The sequence below is a fragment of the Monodon monoceros genome, unplaced genomic scaffold (assembly GCF_005190385.1).
Source record: "Monodon monoceros isolate NGI ecotype Baffin Bay Population unplaced genomic scaffold, NGI_Narwhal_1 Super_Scaffold_20, whole genome shotgun sequence".
Taxonomy (NCBI): Eukaryota; Metazoa; Chordata; class Mammalia; order Artiodactyla; family Monodontidae; genus Monodon; species Monodon monoceros.
In genome coordinates this window covers 118144228-118166894 of record NW_021703777.1, presented here as the reverse complement: position 1 = coordinate 118166894, position 22667 = coordinate 118144228, and the positions used below count along the sequence as shown (strand labels likewise).

Genomic DNA, 22667 nt, shown 5'->3' with positions numbered 1-22667 from the left:
ATGATCCAGCAATTCCACTGCTGGGTATAAAACCTGAACAATTGAAAGCAGGGTGTCAAAGAGATATTTGTACACCCATGTTCATAGCAGCATTATTTACAATAGTCAAAAGGAGAAGCAACCCAAATGCCCATCAACAGATGAATGGATAAACAATATGTGGTATACACATATAATAGAATTATTATTCAGCCTTAAAAAGGAAGGAAATTCTGGGCTTCCCTGGTGGCGCAGTGGTTGAGAGTCCGCCTGCCGATGCAGGGGACACGGGTTCGTGCCCCGGTCCGGGAAGATCCCACATGTCGCGGAGTGGCTGGGCCCGTGAGCCATGGCCGCTGAGCCTGTGGGTCCGGAGCCTGTGCTCCGCAACAGGAGAGGCCACAACAGTGAGAGGCCCGCATACTGCAACAAAAAAAAAAAAAAAAAAAAAAAAAAAGGAAGGAAATTCTGACACATGCCACAACATGGATAAACTGGCTAAGTGAAATAATCCAGTCACAAAAGAGACACATACTGTATGATTCTACTTAAATGAGGTACCTAGAGAAGTCAAATTAATATAGACAGAAAGTAGAATGGTAACTGCCATGGGCTTGGTGGAGGGGGGAATGCGAGTAACTGTTTAATGAGTATAGAATTTCAGTTTTGCAAGATGAACAGTTATGGATATTGGATGCACAAAAAAGTGAATGTACTTAACACTACTGAACTGTACATTTAAAATGGTTAACTTGGTAATTTTTACGTTTTAAATACATGCATTACAAAAAGTTTACGTTACTTTTACATTATTAAATGATTTTTTAAGGGGTATTGAACTAAAATAAACACAGAGCCAGATTCTTAAATCACTGTGTCAAAAAGTGTTAGATTTTCAAAACCTAACATAATATCATTAAGCATACTGCTCTTGAAAAGAGTCAGAGCAAAAAAGTATTTATATGGTTAACAAAAAACTAAGAATATACTTTTAAAAACACCATGTACAATATATGAAAGAAGATATACATGAAAAATAATTCTGATGAGTTCAGAATTTTGAAAAAATTAAAAATAAGTTTTAAAATTTTTACATTATAAATAGGGAGGAGACTAGAAAAACAAATATAACATTAACAGCAAAGAAAAGAAATAAATACTCAATACTTATCTTCCATATCTCTTCACAAGAAAAATAAACAGTTAAGCTCAGTTGTCTAGGACAAACATTTTAAAGAAGAAAATGTAGTTCATTATAAGGGAAAAGACGACCTAATTGAATTATTTCCAGGCTCTATGCCAAGAGAAAACCTTTTATTAAAGAACTCTTAGTCATCATTAAGGAACTATTGGCACTTTTCAAGAAAACAATAGTGAATATAAAAGTGGCATCAGTGCAGATGGGAAAATGCTACTTTTTCACAAAAAAGGGAAAAGATAAATGTTTAGAAACTAAAAATTGTGGCCCACAGGGCAAAAGATTTGCTAGCCCTAGATAAACATTTTGAAAACCCTCAGGGGAAATGCATTTTTCATGAGAAGCCAATCATAAATATCATTTTCTGATAATTAAATTAGATGCATGGGAAATTCTGTAGATATATTTTAACTTGATTTCAACTAAGTATTTTAGTTCCTTGAGGGTACAGAATGGGTCTTACTTGATTCTAGACTCCTAGTATTTACCACAGTCCCTGGAAGTTATCACAGTCCTAGTATTTACCCTAGTACATCCTCAAAACATAGATTTATTGATTTGAATGCATGTGACGGTTGGAAAGAAACGGGGAAAATATTACTGGGGACATACCTAGGTGGGTTGATAGCTTATGAAATAATCACATATAAAGAATTTCCATTGATAAACTGCCAGCATGGATAAGACACCAAAATTATCATACCCAGCCCTAAAAAATTAATAAATCTAAAAAATAGTGAACAGAAATATGAAAATTAACAAAATACTTTCCTAAGTACTTATTTAATCCAAACTATCAGTATTTTGAAAACAATGAGAAAGACTACACATCAAAACAATAATGGTTTTAATTAAACAACAGAAAAATTAAAATATATAGAATAAGAACTGAACTTAGAGAAAGAACAAAATGACCTTAAGGAAAGTATTACAAAAGAAATATTAAAATTAATAGGTTATAAACAAACAAAAAAAGCCCAGTCATAAGGTGATCTGAATTTAACTAGAATTTATTGTCACTGTTTAAATCAAATTTAAATGTTTTTATTTACTAAAGTTGCCTCATTTACAGCTAAACCAAAATGTAATCTAACATGAATGAAATATTGACAAAAACTGGTTACTATGCTAACATATATACTCCTCAAATTGATTAATGTTTAGTAAGAACCACTGTCATTTGATTATGTTACTGTTCACCAGGCACTGGTTATAAGCTTTGCATCCATTATTTACTGAATCCTAATGACAGCCATAGTAGGTATCTATCCTTGTCTCCATTTTTCAAATGATGAAACTTAGCTAATTAGGAAGCAAACAACTTGTCTTGTCCAGGGTCAATACTCAATCCTGAGCAATCTAATTCTGGACTTTACACTCTCAACCTATTTGCTATGCTACCTTAGGCCCTTATTTTCTCAAGTAACCCTACCATTACCGAATTTAACATAGGCAAACTTCACAAAAATTGCATTAATAACCTCTACATATTAAGTGCACAGTGTTAAGTTCATAATAAGAATCCAATAAATTACAGAGAAAGCTAAGTTTCAGGACTCAAACCCATCTACAATCTGACAAGTTATCAGACAGTTCAGCAACATGTTTACATCTTTGGTGTTGAAATATACAAGAGCATTTTAACTACTATTAAATAAGTCAGCAATCAGCAACGGAAGAAAATCATTCAAATCCTGCTACTTCTATCTTGTAGTTGCCAAGTAACTCTTCATTAACATAAATCTTTCAGGTGACACTTTCTGGAAAATGATACACTTTATAAACACTACTTTATAATCAAGAATATTTACCTGATGTTTCTGAAATTCTTGGTTCAGTTTCATCCAATTGTAGAAGCTCATCAAGAGCTAATTTTGCTGCATTGGATCTAGACTCCTTTTTATTTTGTCCCAGTCCAGTCTTGTATTGAATACCATCCACCACAGCACAAAAAGCAAAATATGGTCCCATAACATTACCTTGAAAAATAACTCAGAATGAATGCTGTAATACTTCACAGTATGATCTTGCAAAAGATGTCTGTTACATAGAAAAACATCCCAGTACAACTGTAGAAAACTATCTCAGCCTACCAGTTATTCTGCAGAGCCAATACAGGTTAAAAGTAAAGCGGAGTGGGCCCCTGAACTAGTTCTGAGGAATCCTTCAAGCAGCCAGTTTGGCTCCAGATTCAGCATGAACAATAGGGCCAGCTTAGAGTACACGTCACACACAGAGTGACAGTGCCTTGTATAATTCCTGGCAATGGTAAGCATCCCAATATCTATCTAATGACCAATGAGAGGGAAGATGTGGAGCCTCTGGCAACATGTCTCTTCTTTCGAACTTCAATACCAATGAAGTTGAACAACTCCTACACTCCGAGTGCCCTGATACTCTTATAAGCTCCGGAACAGAAGGAATCCCTTTGAAGAAATCTTATGTTTCTATCAGGGAGTCACAATAAGCAATCCAAGCCATCACAACCTTATGGTGTGTGTGTGGGATTTACAAGGAAAACCAAACCGTAAATAATAATAAGAAAAGATATGCTAAAGAACTGAACTGTCCAGTCACCCAAAATTCCCGGAAAAATTACCTTTACACAGTTACATTTACCTAGTTTTCATATTTGCCTGATGAAAAATGAAATGGAACCATCTTCTAAATTTACAAGCCAAAGATTTTTCTGGTTCAAGTTTTACTTGGTATTCAGACTACAGGAGGCCTTTAAGAAACTTAAGTCTCCACTCTGGTTACAAATGGATACATACAGTGTCACTCCACATAAGCCTCATTATTATTGTATTATCTTGTCTTCTTACATATTCCATTAACTTCTGGGTTTTTCTTTAAGATGTACATCAAGAATTTAGAAGCAACTCCAGACTGCATCAGTGTAAACTGTTTTCCTCCTAACATCTATGACCTCAGTTTCCCAAATTCCTTCCTTCATGATCACCTGGGTTCCAATCCAAATTTAGTAAACCTGAGACTATTTTATATTTTTAACAAGTGGCCCAAGATGATTCTTATTTGTGAGATATTATGTGTCAAATTTGTTAATAAGTACTGTGTCAGAGTGCTGAGACTTTAAGCTTCATCCTGTTTCTACCCCAGGTTCTCAAACTTGATCATCATCTAAATCCATACTAAAGAGCTTGTTAAAAAATATTGACACTCTGGTTTTTCTACCAAATCTACTGAATTAGATTATTCAGCTAGTACTATGCACATAAAATGCACATCGTTAACAATCACTGGATTGTTTTTGAGTTTTTACTTTGTTCAACGAAGAGTTGCCCTGATAAGTTTTCTTCATACTGTGACCAATAGTTTACATTTTCCAAGGGCAGTCTGAGAAGAATGGCAGAAAGCTAATTACACAGAAATTCAGTCCATAGTATTGATCGTATGAAGTTATCCAACCTACAGTGATAGAACCTAGGAAAACGTCACTTCATTATTAAGACCCTATTTTTGTCACCTGTTAATTTTTCTAATCACTAGTCATAAGGTTAAGAAATCAGAAACTTCTTTCCATCTTTTACTAATCTGTACTCCTGTAGCCTTCCACAGGCCCAATGTGCTAACAGATTCTTCTGGCAGGGGACAGTTTAAGAGAGAATGGAGAAATTTAGTCAAAGACAAGGCTGCAGACAGAGAATCAATCAGGTAACTGCTATTTTCCCTTATACTTTATAAAAATTAGGTTCTGAAATATAAATTTCAGAAGCCAAATTTGACTATAATTTTCATTACGCATCATCACCACAGAATACTCATAAAATCATCAGAGTCCAAATATTCAACATCCCTACAGAAGTATACTTATGCTATAAGAAGTACTTACAATTGAAAATAATCTACAAGGCTGATGAGATTTAAACTAGCCATACACAAAAAATTAAAATTCAGTATTTTAGAACTTTTGTATGAGTAAATTTAGAGGCTCAAAAGGCTAAAGAAGTATGAACATAAAAATTTCTGAAGTACCCTTGTCAAGACATACTAGCAATTATCTAACCCCGACATTAGGCAAATAAATAAGATAATCAAATTTTGTACCACTTATATACTGTTTTCAATAGGAAAATATTTTCTAGTACTGGAACAACCAGATACAACTTCGCACTTGCCTGTTGTTACTGTTTCCTTAAGGTCAAACTGAACCCGCTGCATTTGCGCAAACTGGTGCAAGGCTGATACCGGATTTATCTCTCCATGCTTGTATTTCATTATAAATTCCTTAGGTATTTTTTTTGGAGGAAGGAGAGGATTTGAAATAGATGAAAGACCTTTGGAGAGCAATGGTTCTGGAAAATTACCTAAAAATAAATGTTTACTCTTGTCAACTTGGTTAAATTAAAAAGAATAATAAGACAAGCAAAAGCACCAAACCCTTTCCTAAAATGGAGGGTGTTCCAGACACATTTAGTCACATGTGTTTTTCATTAACAATGAGTTTCTACTACTAAAGAAGTGTAACCTGTTACTGTATATATCTTTTAGAGTACTATTTTGCAAAGTACTATCATTGTCATATAATTAAGTGATATCAAAGGATCCTAGCATTTCAGTGATGTCAAGGTCTTCAGATGCTCTCTAAGCCAGTTTTATCCATGATGTCACTAAGGCCTAAAATGTATTAAGACAGATTTGGGACTAGAACCTAGTTTCTGCTTCCCATTCACTATTTCATATTACCTTTCACGTTGAATTCAATCAAATTTTTAGTGTGTCTGTCCCTGCTTTACACTTAACACTCTACTGAGTGATATGTGGAATAGAAACCAGTATAAATCCAGTCCTCTCTCCTGAAGGGAGTGACACAGCCTCACCTCAAAAAGGCAAGACACACTGGAAGTGGTTGTACACCCAAGTGGTAAAGATTAAGTCAGTAGCCAAGGGAAGGACTTCTACTGTGCTGGGAGTCAAATCCAAGTTTCAGTCGGGACATGGCCACAGGTAAATGGATATATATCCAGGAAACATTTAAACCGGGGGCTCAACAAAACTAACTGGCCATCTCAGAATCTTAAAGAACGTAGGCGTTAGTACAAATGTAAAGGAGTTTGTACCCGTCACTTGAGTAACCTTGGATGTCATGTTCGACAGGCTGTAACTTTCCGAGGAATATCCTGTGGGTGTGGTTACCGTCTGGGCTGATGGCTGAACTGCCAAGTTCTTTTTCAGCATCTGGGCAAAGCTAGGGACCCGAGAACTCTGAAACCAGTCATCGTGGCCAGACATTTTCTCACCTACAAATTGTAAGAAAGTTGGCAGAAGACAAAAAAAAAAAAAGTACTACGTAAACTAAAAATACTCTGAAATAAAAACCAACCACATTCCCATAAGCGGCCTTTACACACACATGACAAGCGCTATCTAACTGATGCCACGGCTGCTCTGTGCCTACAGTTTTACGGGCGACAAAACTATCTCTCCTAAATCCCTCCCCCAAAGCACTACTACAAAGAGGAAAGAAGGGACGAGGTGGTCCGTGGTGAAAAGCCCTTCCTCGGGTGTCACGAAAAACAACAACAACAAAAAGAATACATTTGAGACCCGCAGCGGCCCGCGAGTCCCAGCCCAACACCCACTTACCAAAATTGTCCTTCTTGCCCTGCTGGCCAGACCCTGCCGGCGGGCAGCTCTGACGGAGCCGCAGGCCGGGTGCTCGCCGGCCGGCTGCTGCCGACGCCGTGGCTTCTTCCTCCCTGCCTCAACCTCTCACTTCAAACCGCTTGGCCTGACAACCACACGGCCAGGGCTGCGTCTTTCAAATGGCTGCCTCACGGCGTCCCTGCAGGCCAGGGACTGACGCCCCCGCGCCCTGCCTCAACCAGTCACCAACCGTCTCCTAGGCTCGCGCTACCGCCCCCCGCGCCTGCGCCTACGCGTGCGCGCCTGCGCCTACGCGTGCCCGCCGCGCTCCACGGCTTGCGTCGCCAAGCGTCGGGACGCCACAGAACGTCGCGCACGTTTAAGGCCGCGGCATGTGTTCCCAGCTTTCCGAGGGTGGGTATCCAGGCCCCTTGGCCGCCTTGACTGCTGGAGCACGCCGGTAACGTTGAGCAGTTCGGCCCCTTCGCTCCCCTGCCCGACGCCCTCTACGCACACCTGCCCCCTACCCACTCCATCCTGAGAGAGCACTGGAATGGGGTCTCCTTATCTAGGGTCCTTGGAGGCAGCCCTAGGGCTACCTGTGTGTGTGTGTGTGTGGGTGTGGGTGTGGGTGGGTGTGGGTAGTTTCAAGGAAACCCTTCGCTTTGTCCCCAGTTATACTCTGAGAAGGTCCCTGTGGACAGGGTTTGGCCTCACGGTGTCTTTATTGTTTACAGGAAAAAAACCACCCTGGATTCTTGCAGAAGCTTCACATGGGGCCAAGCCAGGAACAGTCCTGAAAACAGGTATGGCAAACCCAGTGTGCCTGTCCTCAGTTCTTGGCTCTTGTGAAAATTGAAGGAGGCTCTGATAGAGGTGTTGCTGAGACACCACTGAAAATATTTTAACTAGTATTTTACTAAACAAGATTTGGCATGTAACTCATGGAATTGAGTGAGATTGTTATAACAAAATTTAAATGACCCTCTACTTCTTTACGTGGGAAAGGCTTCTCAAGGGTTAAATCACTTTAAAAAAAATAGAAAAAATAACAGAATTGATGGTGTGCTACCTCATTATAGCAAGAAGTAATATCCGTCCACAAATACATGGGTTAATTGGGAGAAAAAACAACATCATTTTCTCATTAAGTAGTGCATTTTCAATAAAAGCAGCATGTTCTTTAGTGGTTATCAGAATGTGTTGGTTATGACGTTTTGATCAAGTGCTCGTTGATAACTGTAATGATAACTCAGTCTAGGTTTTTTTTCCTTTAATATTTAGAAACTTTTGCTTACAGGAGATTAAAAAGTTCAAATGTTGCCGAGAAGTGTGGTAAGGATGGTGAATAAAACTTCTAAGTACAAAATTACATAATTACATTAGGATCAGTTTGAGTAGGGACACGGAATGGAAATAGAAGCTAAAGAAGTAAAAGGAATGGTTAAAAATGACTCTTAAAGATAAAGCATATGTATATAATGTTTTATTTTGAAATAATTTTAGATTTACAGAACACTTGTAAAGATAGAGTTCCTCTATACTCTTCCATCCAGTTTCCCCTAGTGTTAACATCTTACATAGCATAGTACATTTATCAAAACTAAGCAATTCACATTGGTACAAAACTACTAACTGTACTATATACTTTATTCGGATTTCACCAGGTTTTTAATTAATGTCCAGATTCAACCCAGGATACCCCATTGCACTTAGCAGTCATGTCTCTTTCGTCTTCTGTGGTTTAAATGGTAGTTTCTCAGTCTGTCCTTGTTTTTTATGACTTTGATCCTTTTGAAGAGTACCAGTTGGATATTTTGTAGAATGGCCCTCAATTTACATTTGCCTAATGTTTTCTCATGCTTAAACAAGAGTTAAGGATATTTGGTAAGACTACTATGGAGGTGAAGTGCGCATCTTGTGGCATATCAAGGAGTTCATGATATCAGCAGCTGTTAGTGGTGATGTTAACCTTGATGACTTGTTAAGGTTGTGTCTGTCAGGTTTCTCCACTCTGAAGTTACTATTTTCCCTTTTCTGTACTCTGTTAGAAGGAAGTCCAGCATACACACAAGGGGAGGGAAATAGAGATACATCTCCTGGAGAGAAGAGTATCACAGTTTATAGACATATGTTAAAACCACCATGTTAATAAATATTTTTAGGGAGATAATTTGAGGCTATGTAAATATCCTGTTTCACCCTGGAGTTTGACTAATTTTCATTTTGCCTGAAGCAGTTATTACTGTGGTATTCTTATTTTTTTAAATAAGTTTTCTCAGTTAAATTTCTTCTTTTTTATTAAAATATAATTGACACATAACATTATATTAGTTTCAGTTGTAAAACATATGATTTAGGGCTTCCCTGGTGACACAGTGGTTAAGAATCTGCCTGCCAATGCAGGGGACACGGGTTCAAGCCCTGGTCCAGGAAGATCCCACATGCCATGGAGCAACTAAGCCCGTGTGCCACAACTACTGAGCCTGCTCTCTAGAGCCCGTGTGCCAGAACTCCTGAGCCTGCGAGCCACAACTACTGAAGCCTGTGCGCCTAGAACCTGTGCTCTGCAACAAGAGAAGCCACCGCAATGAGAAGCCTGTGCACTGCAATGAAGGCCCAACACAGCCAAAAATAAATAAATTTATTAAAAAAAACATATGATTTAGTGTATGTATATATTGCAGGTTGATCACCACAACAAGTGTAGTTAACATCACCACATACAGTTATAAATATTTTGTTTGTGATAAGAACTTTTAAGATCTACTATCTTAGCAAATATTGTACATAACATCCCCAGGACTTATAACTGGAAGTTTGTACCTTTGACATCCCCACCCCTTGCCTCTGGCAACCACGCATCTGTACTCTGAATCTATGACTTCATTTTTTTTTTTTGCGGTACGTGGGCCTCTTACTGTTGTGGCCTCTCCCGTTGCGGGGCACAGGCTCCGGACGCCCAGGCTTAGCGGCCATGGCTCACGGGCCTAGCTGCTCCGCAGAATGTGAGATCTTCCTGGACCGAGGCACGAACCCATGTCCCCTGCATCGGCAGGTGGACTCTCAACCACTGCGCCACCAGGGAAGCCCTATGACTTCATTTTTTAAAAATTCGATATGTAAGTGAGATCATACAGTATCTGTATTTCTCTGTCTTATTTCCCTTAGCATAATGCCCTCAAGGTCAATCCATGTTGTTGCAAATGGCAAGATTTCCTTCTTTCTATGGGTGAATAATATTCAGTTGTGTGTATATATATATATATATATATATATATATATCATCTTTATCCATTTCACCATTGATGGACAGTTAGGTTGTTTCATGTCTTGGCTATTGTAAATAATGCTGCAGTGAACATGGGGGTGCAGATATCTTTTCCAGTTACTTTTTTCATTTCCTTAAGATAAATACCCGGTGGTGGAAATGCTGGATCGTATGATAGTTCTATGTTTAATTTTTTGTGGAACCTCTATACTGTTTTCCATTACCAGTGAAGGAATTTACATTCCCACTAACAGTGTATGGGCGTTCCCTTTTTCTCCACATCCTCCCCTGGTAATTTCTTTCTTTCTTTCTTTCTTTCTTTTTTTATTGGGGTATTGTTGTCTTACAACGTTGTGTTAGTTTCTACTGTACAGTGAAGTGGAGTTCCCTGTGCTATACAGCAGGTTCTCATTAGTTATCTATTCTATATATATTAGTGTATATATGTTAATCCCAATCTCCCAATTCATCCAACCTCCCCGTCCCCCCTTGGTGTCCATACGTTTGTTCTCTACATCTATTCACCTGTTATTTCTTGTCTTTTAAATAATAGCTGTTATTAGATATGAAGTAGTATCTCATTGTGGTTTTGATTTGTATTTCCTTGATGATTAGTGATGTTGAGCATTTTTTCATGTACCTGTTGGCCATCTGTATACATTCTTTGGGGGAAATGTGTATTCAAATCTTCTTCCCATTTTAAAAATCAGATTGTATGGGGTTTTTATATTGAGTTTTATGATCTCTTTATATATTTTGATATTAACCCCTTATCAGATATACAATTTGCAATTTTTTCCCCTTTCCATAGGTTGCTTTTTCATTTTGTTAATGGTTTCCTTTCCTGTGCAGAAACTTTTTAGTTGAATATAGTCTCACTTGTTTATTTTTGCTTTTGTTGCCTTTGCTTTTGGTGTCAAATTCAAAAAATCATTGCCAAGACCAAAGTCAAGGAGCTTACCACCTATGTTTTCTACTAGGGGTTTTATGGTTTCCAGTCTTATGTTCAAGTCTTTAATCCTTTTTGAGTTTATTTTTGTGAATGGTGTGAGATAGTGGTCTAGCTTTATTTTTTTGCATGTGGCTGTCCAGTTTTATTGGAGAGACTAACCATTGTATATTCTTGGCTTTTTTATCATAAATTAATTGACCATATATGCGTGGGTTTATTTGTGGGCTCTCTGCTCTATTCTGTTGATCTATGTGTCTGTTTTGTGCCAGTACCATAGTGTTTTGACTACTGTAGTTTATTGTGTAGTTTGAAATCAAGAAGCATGATGCCTCTGGCTTTGTTCTTTCTCAAGATTGCTTTGGGTATTTGGGATCTTTTGTTGTTCCATACAAATTTTAGTATTGTTTGTCTATTTCTTTGAAAAAAATGCCATTGGAAATTTGAGAGGGATTGCACTGAATCTGTAGATTGCTTTGGGTAGTATGGACATATAAACAATATTAATTTTTCCAATCCATGAGAATGGAATGTTTTTCCATTTATTTGTGTCATCTTCAGTTTCTTTCATCAGCGTCTTATAGTTTTCACCATACAGGTTTTTCAGCTTCTTGGATAATTTCTTCCTAGGTATTTTATTCTTTTTTGATGCAATTGTAAATGGGATTGTTTTATTAATTTCCCTTTCTGATAGTTCTTTTTTTTTAAATTTATTTTATTTTTATTTTTGGCTGTGTTGTGACTTTGTTGCTGCACACAGGCTTTTCTCTAGTTGTGGCGAGCAGGGGCTACTCTTCGTTGCAGTGCGTGGGCTTCTCATTGTGGTGGCTTCTCTTTTTGTGGAGCATGGGCTCTAGGCATGCGGGCTTCAGTAGTTGCAGAAGGCAGGCTCAGTAGTTGTGGCTCGTGGGCTCTAGAGCACAGGCTCAGTAGTTGTGACGCATGGGCTTAGTTGCTCTGCGGCATGTGGGATCTTCCCAGACCAGGGCTTGAACCCATGTCCCCTGCATTGGCAGGCAGATTCTTAACCACTGTGCCATCAGGGGAGCCCCTGATAGTTCTTTATTAGTGTATATAAATGCACCAGATTTTTGTATGCTGATTTTGTATCCTGCAACTTTACTGAATTTGTAAATTAGGTCTAAGTCTTTAGGGTTTTCTATTTGTAATATGTCATTTGCAAATAGAGATAGTTTTAATTCTTTCATTCCAGTTTGGATGCCTTTCATTTATTTTTCTTGCCTCTAGCTAGGACCTCCAATACTATGTTTAATAAAAGTGGTAAGAGTGGGCATCCTTGTCTTGTTCTTCATCTTAGAGGAAAACCTTTGAGCTTTTCACTGTTGAGTATCATGTTACCTGTGGGCTTGTCATAAATGGCTTTCATTATCTTGAGGTATGTTCCCTCTATACCCAATTTGTTGAGAGTTTTTATCATAAGTGGATGTTGAATTCTGCATATATTGGGACAATTATATTTATTCTTCTTTTTGTTAACTTGATATATCACGTTGATTGATTTGCAGATGTTGAACCATCCTTGCATCACTGTAATAAATCCTACCTGATCATGGTGCATGATCCTTCTTTTAATGTATTGTTGAATTCAGTTTGCTAATATTTTGTAGATGGTTTTTACTTCTGTGCTGATCAGGAATATTGACCTATTATTTTCTTTTCTTGTGCTGTCCTTGTCTGGTTTTGGTGTCAGGGTAGTGCTGGCCTCATAAAATGAGTTTTGGGATATTCCTTCCTCTTGCATTTTTGGCAAGAGATTGAGAAGGATTGGTATTAATTCTTTTTAAATGTTTGGTAGGATTCCCCAGTGAAGGTGTCTGGTCCTGGACTTTTGTCTGTTGGGAGGTTTTTGATTATTGATTCAGTCTCCTTACTAGTAATTGGTCTGTTCGTATTTTCTACTTCTTCCTGATTCAGTCTTGGTAGGTTGTGTGTTTCCAGGAATTTATTTCTCCTAGGTTGTTCAATTTGTTGGTGTATAATTGTTCATAGTAGTATCTTAGGATCATTTGTATTTCTGTAGTATCAGTTGTAATGTATCTTCTTTCATTTATGATTTTATTTATTTGAGCCTTCTCTTTTTTCTTGTTGACTCTAGCTAAAGGTTTTTCGATTTTGTTTATCTTTTCAGAGAGCCAGCTCTTAGTTTCACTGATCCTTTCTATTGTCTTTTTTCCTCCTCCAGTTTTATTGAGATATAGTTGACATCCAGCACTGTATGAATTTAGGGTGTACAGCATAATGATTTGACTTACATACATCATGAAATGATTATCACTATAGGTTTAGTGAACATCCATCATCTCATATAGATATGAAATTAAAGAAAGAGAAAAAAATGTTTTCCTGTGATGAGAACTCAGAATTTACTCTCTTAACAACTTTCATACATAACATAGAGCAGTGTTAATTATATTTATCATGTTGTACTTTACATCCCCAGTACTTATTTATCTTATAACTGGAGGTTTCTACCTTTTGACTGTCTTCGTCCAATTCCTCCTCCTCCTAATCCCTGCTTCTGGTAACTATGAGTCTGGTCTCCTTTTCTATGAGTTTATTTGTTTTTGAAGTATAATTGACCAACAACATTGTGTTAGTTCCTGTTACAGAACATAGTGATTTGATCTTTCTACACAGTTCAAAATAATCACCACAATAAATATAGTTACAATCTGTTAACATAAAAAGATACTACAGAGTTACAGACTGTATTCCCCACACTATACATTTCATACCTGTGACTCATTTATTTTACAGCTGGAAGTTTGTACCTCTTAATCTCCCTCATTTATTTCTTTCCACCCCCTCCAGCCTCTCTCCCATCTGGCAACCACCTGTTTGTTCTCTATATCTGTAACTAGGTTGAGCTGCATTCCACAGGCCTGCAAGTTTTGTAATTGCCTAGCCTCAAGACTGAAGAAAAAGCCCATAGACAGCGATATCGGTGGTTTATTGGATAGAGGATCTTACACATCTGAAGCAAGGAGTTCCTGGAGCAGCACTCCACCATGTATGGCAGACAGCAGGCAGGTCACAGCAGCTGTCGTTGCTACTAGGGGAAGAGGGAGGTTACTAGTTGTAGGTGGAGTTGACATCAGGTTGGCTTATTGGTTACCAGGGAAACCAGCAAAGGGGCATGTCCCTCATAACCCCTTTGATACACTAGGAGGGCGGAGCCTTTCTGATCTAAAGATTATAACAATCACTATCTGACGCTGGGGGCAACCATGTAGGCAGTTACTGATTAGGCTCTATGAATGAGAGAGAAGGTTAGTCATTTGAGTAGCATGTAGATAAAGCATGTACTGGTTGAGCAAGGGATGTACAGAGAGCAAGAGAATCTCCATCTTGCGTGGCCTGATAGTATATTCTGTTTCTGTTTTGTTATGTTTATTCATTTGTTTTTTTTTTATATTTTACATATAAGTGAAATAATACAGTATTTTCTTTCTCTACATGACTTATTTCACTTAGCATAATACCTTCTTGGTCCATTCATGTTGTTGTGTCAGGCAAGTTTTCATTCTTTTTTTCTGGCTGAGTAATATTCCTCTGTGTGTGTGTATGTATAGGTACCACATCTTTGTCCATTCATCTTTGGTGGGTACTTAGGTGGCTTCCATATCTTAGCTATTGTAAATAATGCTGCTATTAACATATTTTTTCTAATTAATGTTTTTGTTTTCCTTGGATAAATACCCAAGAGTGGAATTGCTGGATCATATGGTAGTTCTATTTTTAATTTTTTAAGGAATCTCTATACTGTTTTTATAGTGACTGCACCAATTTACATTCCCACCAACAGTGTATGAAGGTTCCCTTTTCCACATCCTTGCCAGTATTTGTTATTTGTTGCCTTTTTCACGATAGTCATTCTGACAAGTGTGAGGTGGTATCTCCTTGTGGTTTTGATTTGCATTTCTTTGATGATTAGTGATGTTGAGCAGCTTTTCAATTGCCTTTTGGCCATCTGTATGTCTTCTTTGGAAAAATGTCTGTTCAGATCCTCTGTCCATTTTTAATAGGGTTGTTTTATTGATCTTGTGTTGTATGAGTTCTTTTATATTTTGGATCTTAACCCCTTATCAAATGTATCATTTGCAAATATCTTTCTGCCATTCAGTAGGTGGCCTCTCATTTTGTTGATAGTTTCCTTTGCTCTGCAAAAGTTTTTTAGTTTGATGTAGTCCCGTTTGTTTATTATTGCTTTCGTCCCCTTGCTTGAGGAGACATATCCAAAAGAATATTACTAAGGCTGATGTCAAAGAGCTTACTGGGTGTGTTTACTTTTAGAAGTTTTATGGTATCTAATCTTATATTTAAGTATTTAATCCATTTTGAATTTATTTTTGTGCATAGTGTGAGAGAGTAGTCCAGTTTGATTATTTGGCATGTAGCTGTCTAATTTTCCCAAGACCATTTGTTGAAAAAGCTGTCTTTTCCCCACTGTATATTCTTGCCTCCTTTGTGGTTGATTAATTGCCCATATAAGTGTGGGTTTATTTCTGGGTTCTCTAGTCTGTTCCATTGATCTATGTGTCTCTTTATGTGCCAATACCAGACTGTTTTAATGACTGTATCTTTGTAGGATAATTTGAAATCAGGGAGCGTGATACCTCCAGCTTTGTTCTTCTTAAGATTTTTCTTTGGCTATTCAGGGTTTTTTTGTGTTTCCATACAAATTTTAGAATTATTTGTTCTAGTTCTGTGAAAAATGCCATTGATATCTCAAACTCTTGTGGTTGTCTAAGTAGTCTACTTTGTTCTTAGTGCCTCTCTGTAGTTGAGCATGTGCCAAAATCTTTCATTGTCCCAAAGGGGAGGACTTCAATCATTACCTAGATGCAGACTGATTGGAAGCTGGACCCTCAGGGATCAGCTTTTAAAGTATGAAGACTTTCAGGGGAAGACTCAGCAGTAGGCTTTTCTGTTTCATGGGAAGACTCAGCAATGGGCTTTGCAGTTTGCTCCCTCTGCATTGAGTTCTGGGGTGACAGCTAATTAAGAACTTTTCTTTGTTTGCCTCCATCCCATTTAACCCACAAACCCAACCCTACTAGCCACCAGGTCCAGGCTATCAAGAGCTGTGTCCTCTGGGTGGCAGCTACAAAAGCTGTGGTGCCAGGCATGTGCACAAGCTCCTTTCTCAGAGAGACACTGGTGACCTGACTTGGGGCAGAGGGAAAACATGAAGATGGCACGCACCAGCCTCTCTGGTCTCTGGAGAGGTTTTCAATGGTCCCTCATGAAGATGGCACTCACCAGCCTCTCTGGACAGGTTTTCAATGGTCCCTTATATACTTGTTTTAGTTGAAGCCTGCCCTTCAGGCCACGGGTAGGAAGATAAATTAATAAGCTTCTTTCACAGAAAGACTGGGCATGTCAGTCTGCTGCTTCTCCACCATGCCCTGGGGGAATAGCCAGTTAAGAACTCTGTTTTTTACAGTCCTGTGGGACTTACGAATATAAGCCTTTCTGTCCACCAGAGCCAGCAGTCAAGGGGTGACTCTTGGGTGATATGCACAAAAACTAGGGCACCAGATATGTGCACTAACTCCTTTCTGGGAGATACCATGACCTGGAGTTATGCAGAGGGAGAGCACAGGGCTTCCCTGGTGGCACAGTGGTTGAGAGTCTGCCTACCAATGCAGGGGACACGGGTTCGTGCCCTGGTCTGGGAAGATCCCACATGCCGCGGAGCGGCTGGGCCTGTGAGCCGTGGCCTCTGAGCCTGCGCGTCCGGAGCCTGTGCTCTGCAATGGGAGAGGCCATAGCAGTGAGAGGCCCGCGTACCGGAAAAAAAAAAAAAAAAAAAAAAAAAGAGGGGAGAGCACAAAGGTGGCCTCTGTTATCTTTGGAGAATATTTCAGTAGGGGCCTAATGTGTGTTACATTAGATGCGTGCCCCTTAGACCAAAGCCTTAAGATAAGCAAATAGACCTCTTTTACAGAAAGACTGGGTGTTTCAGTCAGCTTCCTCACCGCTTGGCCCAGGATGTCCTCAGAACTGTTTCTCAGTTCAGAACTGTTTCTCAGTTCACCATAGCCTTGTGTGTTTTGTGAATGCAAGTCCTGTGTTGCTAGATGTTTTGGGGGCTCATCTCTCAGGTGCAGGTCTTAAAAGTTGCCAGGTGTGGGGTTCAGACCCTTTGCTCCTCAGGGAGAAGCTTGGAGTTGTGAGTTTCCTACTGTTTGTGGGTCACCACACTAGGGGTGGGGTTTTCAGCAAGATTGTGTCTCAGCCTCTCCTACCTGTTCCGATGTGGGGTTTTTTGGTCGCCCATTGCGTAGGAGTTTTTCAGCTAGTTTTGTGGTTTCTTTCAGAGGAAATTGTTTTATATGTAGCTGTATATTCGGTGTGTCTGTGGGAGGAGGTGAGTTCGGGATCTTACTGCTTCACCATCTTGAACCATAACTTCTACTGTGGTGTTCTAATGGTGATTTTCTCTTTCTTTCATTCCTCTTACATTTGTTATTTGGAATTCTTTTTAAGAAACATTTGTCCCCTTCCCTTACATACCAGTGTGGAGTCACTGATATTTATTTTATTATTTGGGTATAATCCATTACTGTCATTATTTTGTCATTCAGATTATTCCAACATTGGGAGCTCTTTCATTGTTGCCTCCTGTGCCCTTTTGACATGTTCCCATTTTAAAGAAAGTATTTCCTTACTTTCTGGAACTATAAGATGTGCTTGTATTTTCCACGCCCTACACCTACTCCAGGAAGCCCTGGTTATTTTTACTGGATAATGATAATGAAAAACTAAGATCTTGGAGCTAGTTGTACTTGTTGCTTTAGAAGTGTCATTGCTTCTATGCTTGCACAGAAAACAGAACTAGTAAATATATTTATGTATGCTAACTCATATATGCAGACACATTTGTATTTTGGTATCTGTACATAATGATGAGTTTATACCTTTGTCTGTAATCCAACACCACAACATTCATTCTAGCCTTCCCCCTCGCCTGTGTGTCTCTTCTTACTCTGACAATGAGAAATGTGGCTGTGTCTACAGTTTATCTGTTGAGCATGTAAAGTAGTCGCAGATTTGTTAACCAGTATCACTATGAGAAACATATTTACCAACTAAAGCACAGTGCTTAGTTCTTTTTTTTTTCTTTAGTCTTACATTATCTGGTCAGAACACTGTTTTCCAGAGTTACTTAGGTCAGTTGTTTTTGCATCCCCTTCAGTGAGATCATGTCATGGTTTTATAACACAGTTATATTCATTTGTCACAGCCTGCACTTCATCCTGGCATCCCTCTTGGTCTTTTAAACTTGCATACAGTTAAGCTTACTTTCGTCAAGTACAGTTCTGTGGGTCTTGACAGATACATGGGGTCATATATTGACCATCTCAGTTCCATGCAGAATGGTTCCATTACCCTAACATTTCCATATGTGACCCACCCCTGTTCCTTCCCTTTACTCTTGGAAATCACTGGTCTGTTTTCAGTATAGCTTTTTTTTTTCCTTTTCTATAATGTCATACAAATAGTATCATACAATATGTAACCTTTTAGATCTGGCTTCTTTCATTTAGAAAAACACATTTAAGATTCAGCCAAGTTGTTAGGTGAATAAATAGCTTATTCATTTTTGTTGCAGAGTAGTATTCCATTGTATGCATATAACACTGTTTATCTGTTCACCTGTTGAAGGACATTTTGGTTGTTAACACCTTTTGGTAATTATGAATACAGCTACTTATCCTAAGTAGGATTGCTGGGTTATACAGTAAGTGTCCTAGTCTGTTTGGGCTGCTATAACAAAAGTACCATAGACTGGGTGGCTTAAATAACAAATATTTCTCATAGTTCTGGAGGGTTGCAAGTCCAGATTGCTGGCAGATTCCGTGTCTGATGAAAGATGCCGCTTCCTGGTTCATAGATGGCCATCTTCTTGCTGTGTCCTCACATGGCAGAAGGGACAAGAGAGCAATCCGGAGTCCCTTTTATAAGGGCACTAATCCCATTCATAAGGGCTCATGATCTAATCACCACTCAGAGGTCCCACCTCCACTTACCGTCACATTGGGAATTAGGTGTCAAGATATGAATTTTAGGGAGGCCCCAACATTTGGTCCATAGCAGTAAACGTATACTTAAATTTAGAAAAAACTGCCAGAATTTTCCAGCGTGACTATAACATTTTTGCAATCCCACCAACAATAAATAATTCCTATTGCTGTGCACTCTTACCAGCATTTGGTATTGTTAGTTTTTTTAACTATTATTTTAGCCATTATAGTAAGTATGTAGTGGTATCTAATTGTCGTTTTAATATGGACTTCCCTAATGACTAATGATGTTGAGTATCTTTTCATATATCTTTGCCATTCTTTAGTTAAGTGTCTGTTCAAGTCTTTTGCCCATTTTCTAATTGGAAATTTTCTTATTAAGTTTGAAGAGTATTTGTATATTCTTTATACAGATCCTTCATTGGATATGTGGTTTGCAGATATGTTCTCCCAGTTAGTGGCTTGAGTATTTATTCTCTTAACAGTGTCTTTGTAGATCAGAAGTTTTTAATTTTGATCAAGTCCAATTTACAGGCATACCTTGGAGATATAGTATGTTCAGTTCTAGACCACTGAAATAAAGTGAGTATCACAGTAAAGCGGGTTACACGAATTTTTTTGTTTCCCAGTGCATATGAAAGACATGTTTACACTATACTGAAGCCTATTAAGGGTGAAATAGCATTATGTCTAAAAAAACAATGCACATACCTTAATTTAAAAATACTTAATTGGTGAAAAATTCTAACCAGCATCTGATAATACAGGCTTGCCAAACATTCAATTTGTAAAAAAAAAAAAAAAAAAAGAAATGCAGTATCTGTGAAGCACAATAAAGCAAAGCTCAGTAAAACGAGGTATGCCTATGTCAATTTTTTCTTTTATGGATCATGCTGTTGATATTGTCTCTAAAAACTCATTGCCAAACCCAAGGTCACACATTTCTCCTATGTTTACTTCTAGACAGTTTTATAATTTTAAGTTAGGTATATATTTTTCCACTTGGAGTTAATGTTTTGTATAAGGTATTAGGATTATGTTGAGCTTTTTTTTTTTTTTATGCCTATGGACATCCAGTTATTCCAACACCATTTGAGAAAACTATTTTTTTTCTATTGAGTTTCTTTTGCACCTTTGTCAAAAAACAATTTGGCATATTTATGTGAGGGCTACTTTTCCTTAAAACACTGGTTAGAACTTCCAGTATGATATTGTATATCATAGCAGTGAAACATTGCTTTGTTCTGGATTTTAAAGGGAAAGAATTCATTCTCTCACCATTAACTATGCTGTTAGCTATAGGTTTTTCACAGATGTCCTTTATTAAGCTTAGGAAATTCTCTTCTGTTCCTAATTTGATGAAGATTTTTTTTTTATTGTTAATGGATGTTGAATTTTCTTGAATGCTTTTTTGTATCTTTTGAGATCTTTTTCTTTTTTTTCTGTTCAGGAAGCATTTTATTGTTGCTCCAAGTTTAAGAATTTTCACTGACAGAAAATCAACTTTTAGAAACTCTCCCACATTGCTCTGCTCAACTTCTGAATCTTGGGATTTGCAGACATTCAACATATTTCTCTCCAGTACGGACAATCATTTCACCCATGATTGATGGATCAGTCTTAACTTCCAATTTCAATACTTGGCCTTTACTTAGGAAGCTCTTCAGGACCGTTTTTAATTCAGTAAGAGTGGCTTCATCTAAAGAAGTTGCAGTGGTAACTGTGCAAGGTGCTTCTCCATGGTGGACACTCACTGTAGAAAAGGCAGAGATAACTCCAGCGATATCGTTCAAGTGACCATTTTCAGCAAGCAAATTGAGCGGGTTGGACATGAAGGGAGAAAACCTCTCTTTTGTTGTCATGTCATTTAAGCTTTTCACTTTAATGGAACGCTTTGCATAGGGATTCATAATAGAAGCAGCCGTTTTGGGTTCCTTCAAGATTTGTGCTATTCCTTTTCTACTTGCTTCGGTTTATCCTGTTTAAATGCAGCAGAATAAAGAGCATATCAGAAAACGCTTTTGCATACCTCGTGCAGTCAGATCTCATGTTTTTCAAACTGTACTAATGAAAAACCCGAGAGGCAGATAAATTCGTTAGCTTTCCCGACATCACAACAGCAGGTGAGGGTGAGCCAAGGGCTCTTCCTCTTGTACCACAGCCTCCACGGTGCCCTGGGGTCCTTTGTACATCTCACAAGCGCCGTCACTGTGCTGACTGCCGGGGAGTGCAAGATGGTGAGAACAGTCGCTGCTCTTGGAGACACAAAGAGCAAGCTGGGAGGACAGATTTGTGGGCAAATAATTGTGGCAGTGTGATAAGTGTCTGCTGAAGTATGGACAAGGAGTCCGAAAGGAAGATTCCTTGACTGCCTGGAGGTATTGGGGGAGGCATCCAGGAGGACATGCCCTGTGAGCTGACCTTGGAAGGGTGGGGCTGGATCGTGACCAAAGCACAGCTGTGAGTGGATGTTAGGCTGGGGGAAAGTGATGAAGAGGGGCATTGTCTCATTCCTCTCATGGTCTTCAGGAAGTATCTTGTCCCTGCCATGGTAGCATTTACTAATTGTTAAGCGAGTGGCTGCAGAGTTCTTGCCTACATTGATTTCCTCATTCTCCCCCGCTCCCTGCTTTTTAAATTGCAAAAGCACTGTAGGCTAATGATAGAAATCGCAAGCAATGCAAAAAACAAAAAAAGCAGTAAAAAAAAAAAAAAAAGGGAAAGGTCTGTCTCATTCCTTCCTTAATCTCCTTACTTGAGACAGTCGCTATGAATATGTAGTTTGGTGGGTATTCTTCCAGTATTTTTCTATAGATATGCAGACATACAAACTATATAGTTTGTTTTGCAGCAGTGAAGTTATATATATTGCTCTGCAGTTGCCTTTGTGGTAGTATGTGGGCAAATTGCCATTTTTTTTTAACAGCTGTAAGTTGTGTCCAGTGTTTTTGCAAGTACAGATACCTAATGTTGCAATAAATATTCTCGTACATATAAAAAAAACAAAAACATACCATATATCTGAACAGGTGGCCTCATCACAAGCTTGGCAAATGGCCTGACCACAGATGTGCTGAAGCATCACACCTGCAGGGAGAGCCCAGACACTGCTGGGGTGGCCATCTTCTTCTGCGTGGCTGTAGGTCAGAGATCTTTCTTTTAAAATTTAGTTTGTTAATACAGTGAATTACATTGATTGATTTTCAAATGTTGAACCATCCTTGAATTTCTGGGGTGAGCTTCACTTGTGTGTTATGTATTATCCTTTCAGTATATTGCTGTGTTCAATTAGCTACTATTTTGTTGAGGATTTTTGCATCTGTGTTCACGAGGAATATTGGGCTATAAGTGTTTCTTTCTTGTAATGTCGTTGGTTTTAACATTAGGATAATTTGGCCTCATAGAATCAGTTGGGAAGTATTCAGTATTCTACTTTCTGACAAAGATTAGGTAGAATTGGTATTATTTCTTCTTTGAATGTTGTATTTTACAGTAAATTTTTCAGAATTTTCAGAATTTTTTCAGTAAAACCATCTGGGGCAGGAGTTTTCTTTTTTTTCGGGGCAGGGAGAAGGTTTTAACTTACAAATTCAATTTCTTTAATCAATATAG

General features: G+C 38.4%; 1 protein-coding gene and 1 pseudogene across 2 annotated transcripts in view; both read right to left on the bottom strand.

Annotated features, from left to right (window-relative positions):
* The window catches only part of ADAD1 (adenosine deaminase domain containing 1), a 45268-nt gene extending 38838 nt beyond the window's left edge, over positions 1-6430 (bottom strand). For both annotated transcript variants that reach the window (XM_029235902.1, XM_029235903.1), the window contains exons 1-3: positions 6259-6430; positions 5317-5505; positions 2989-3156 (exon numbers count right to left, since the gene is read on the bottom strand). In XM_029235902.1, coding sequence (XP_029091735.1) covers positions 2989-3156; positions 5317-5505; positions 6259-6430 — 529 coding nt within the window. The remainder of the gene's footprint in view (positions 1-2988; positions 3157-5316; positions 5506-6258) is intronic.
* Positions 6431-20561: 14131 nt separating this feature from the next.
* LOC114903216 lies at positions 20562-22178 on the bottom strand (annotated as a pseudogene).
* Between the last annotated feature and the right edge of the window lie 489 nt (positions 22179-22667).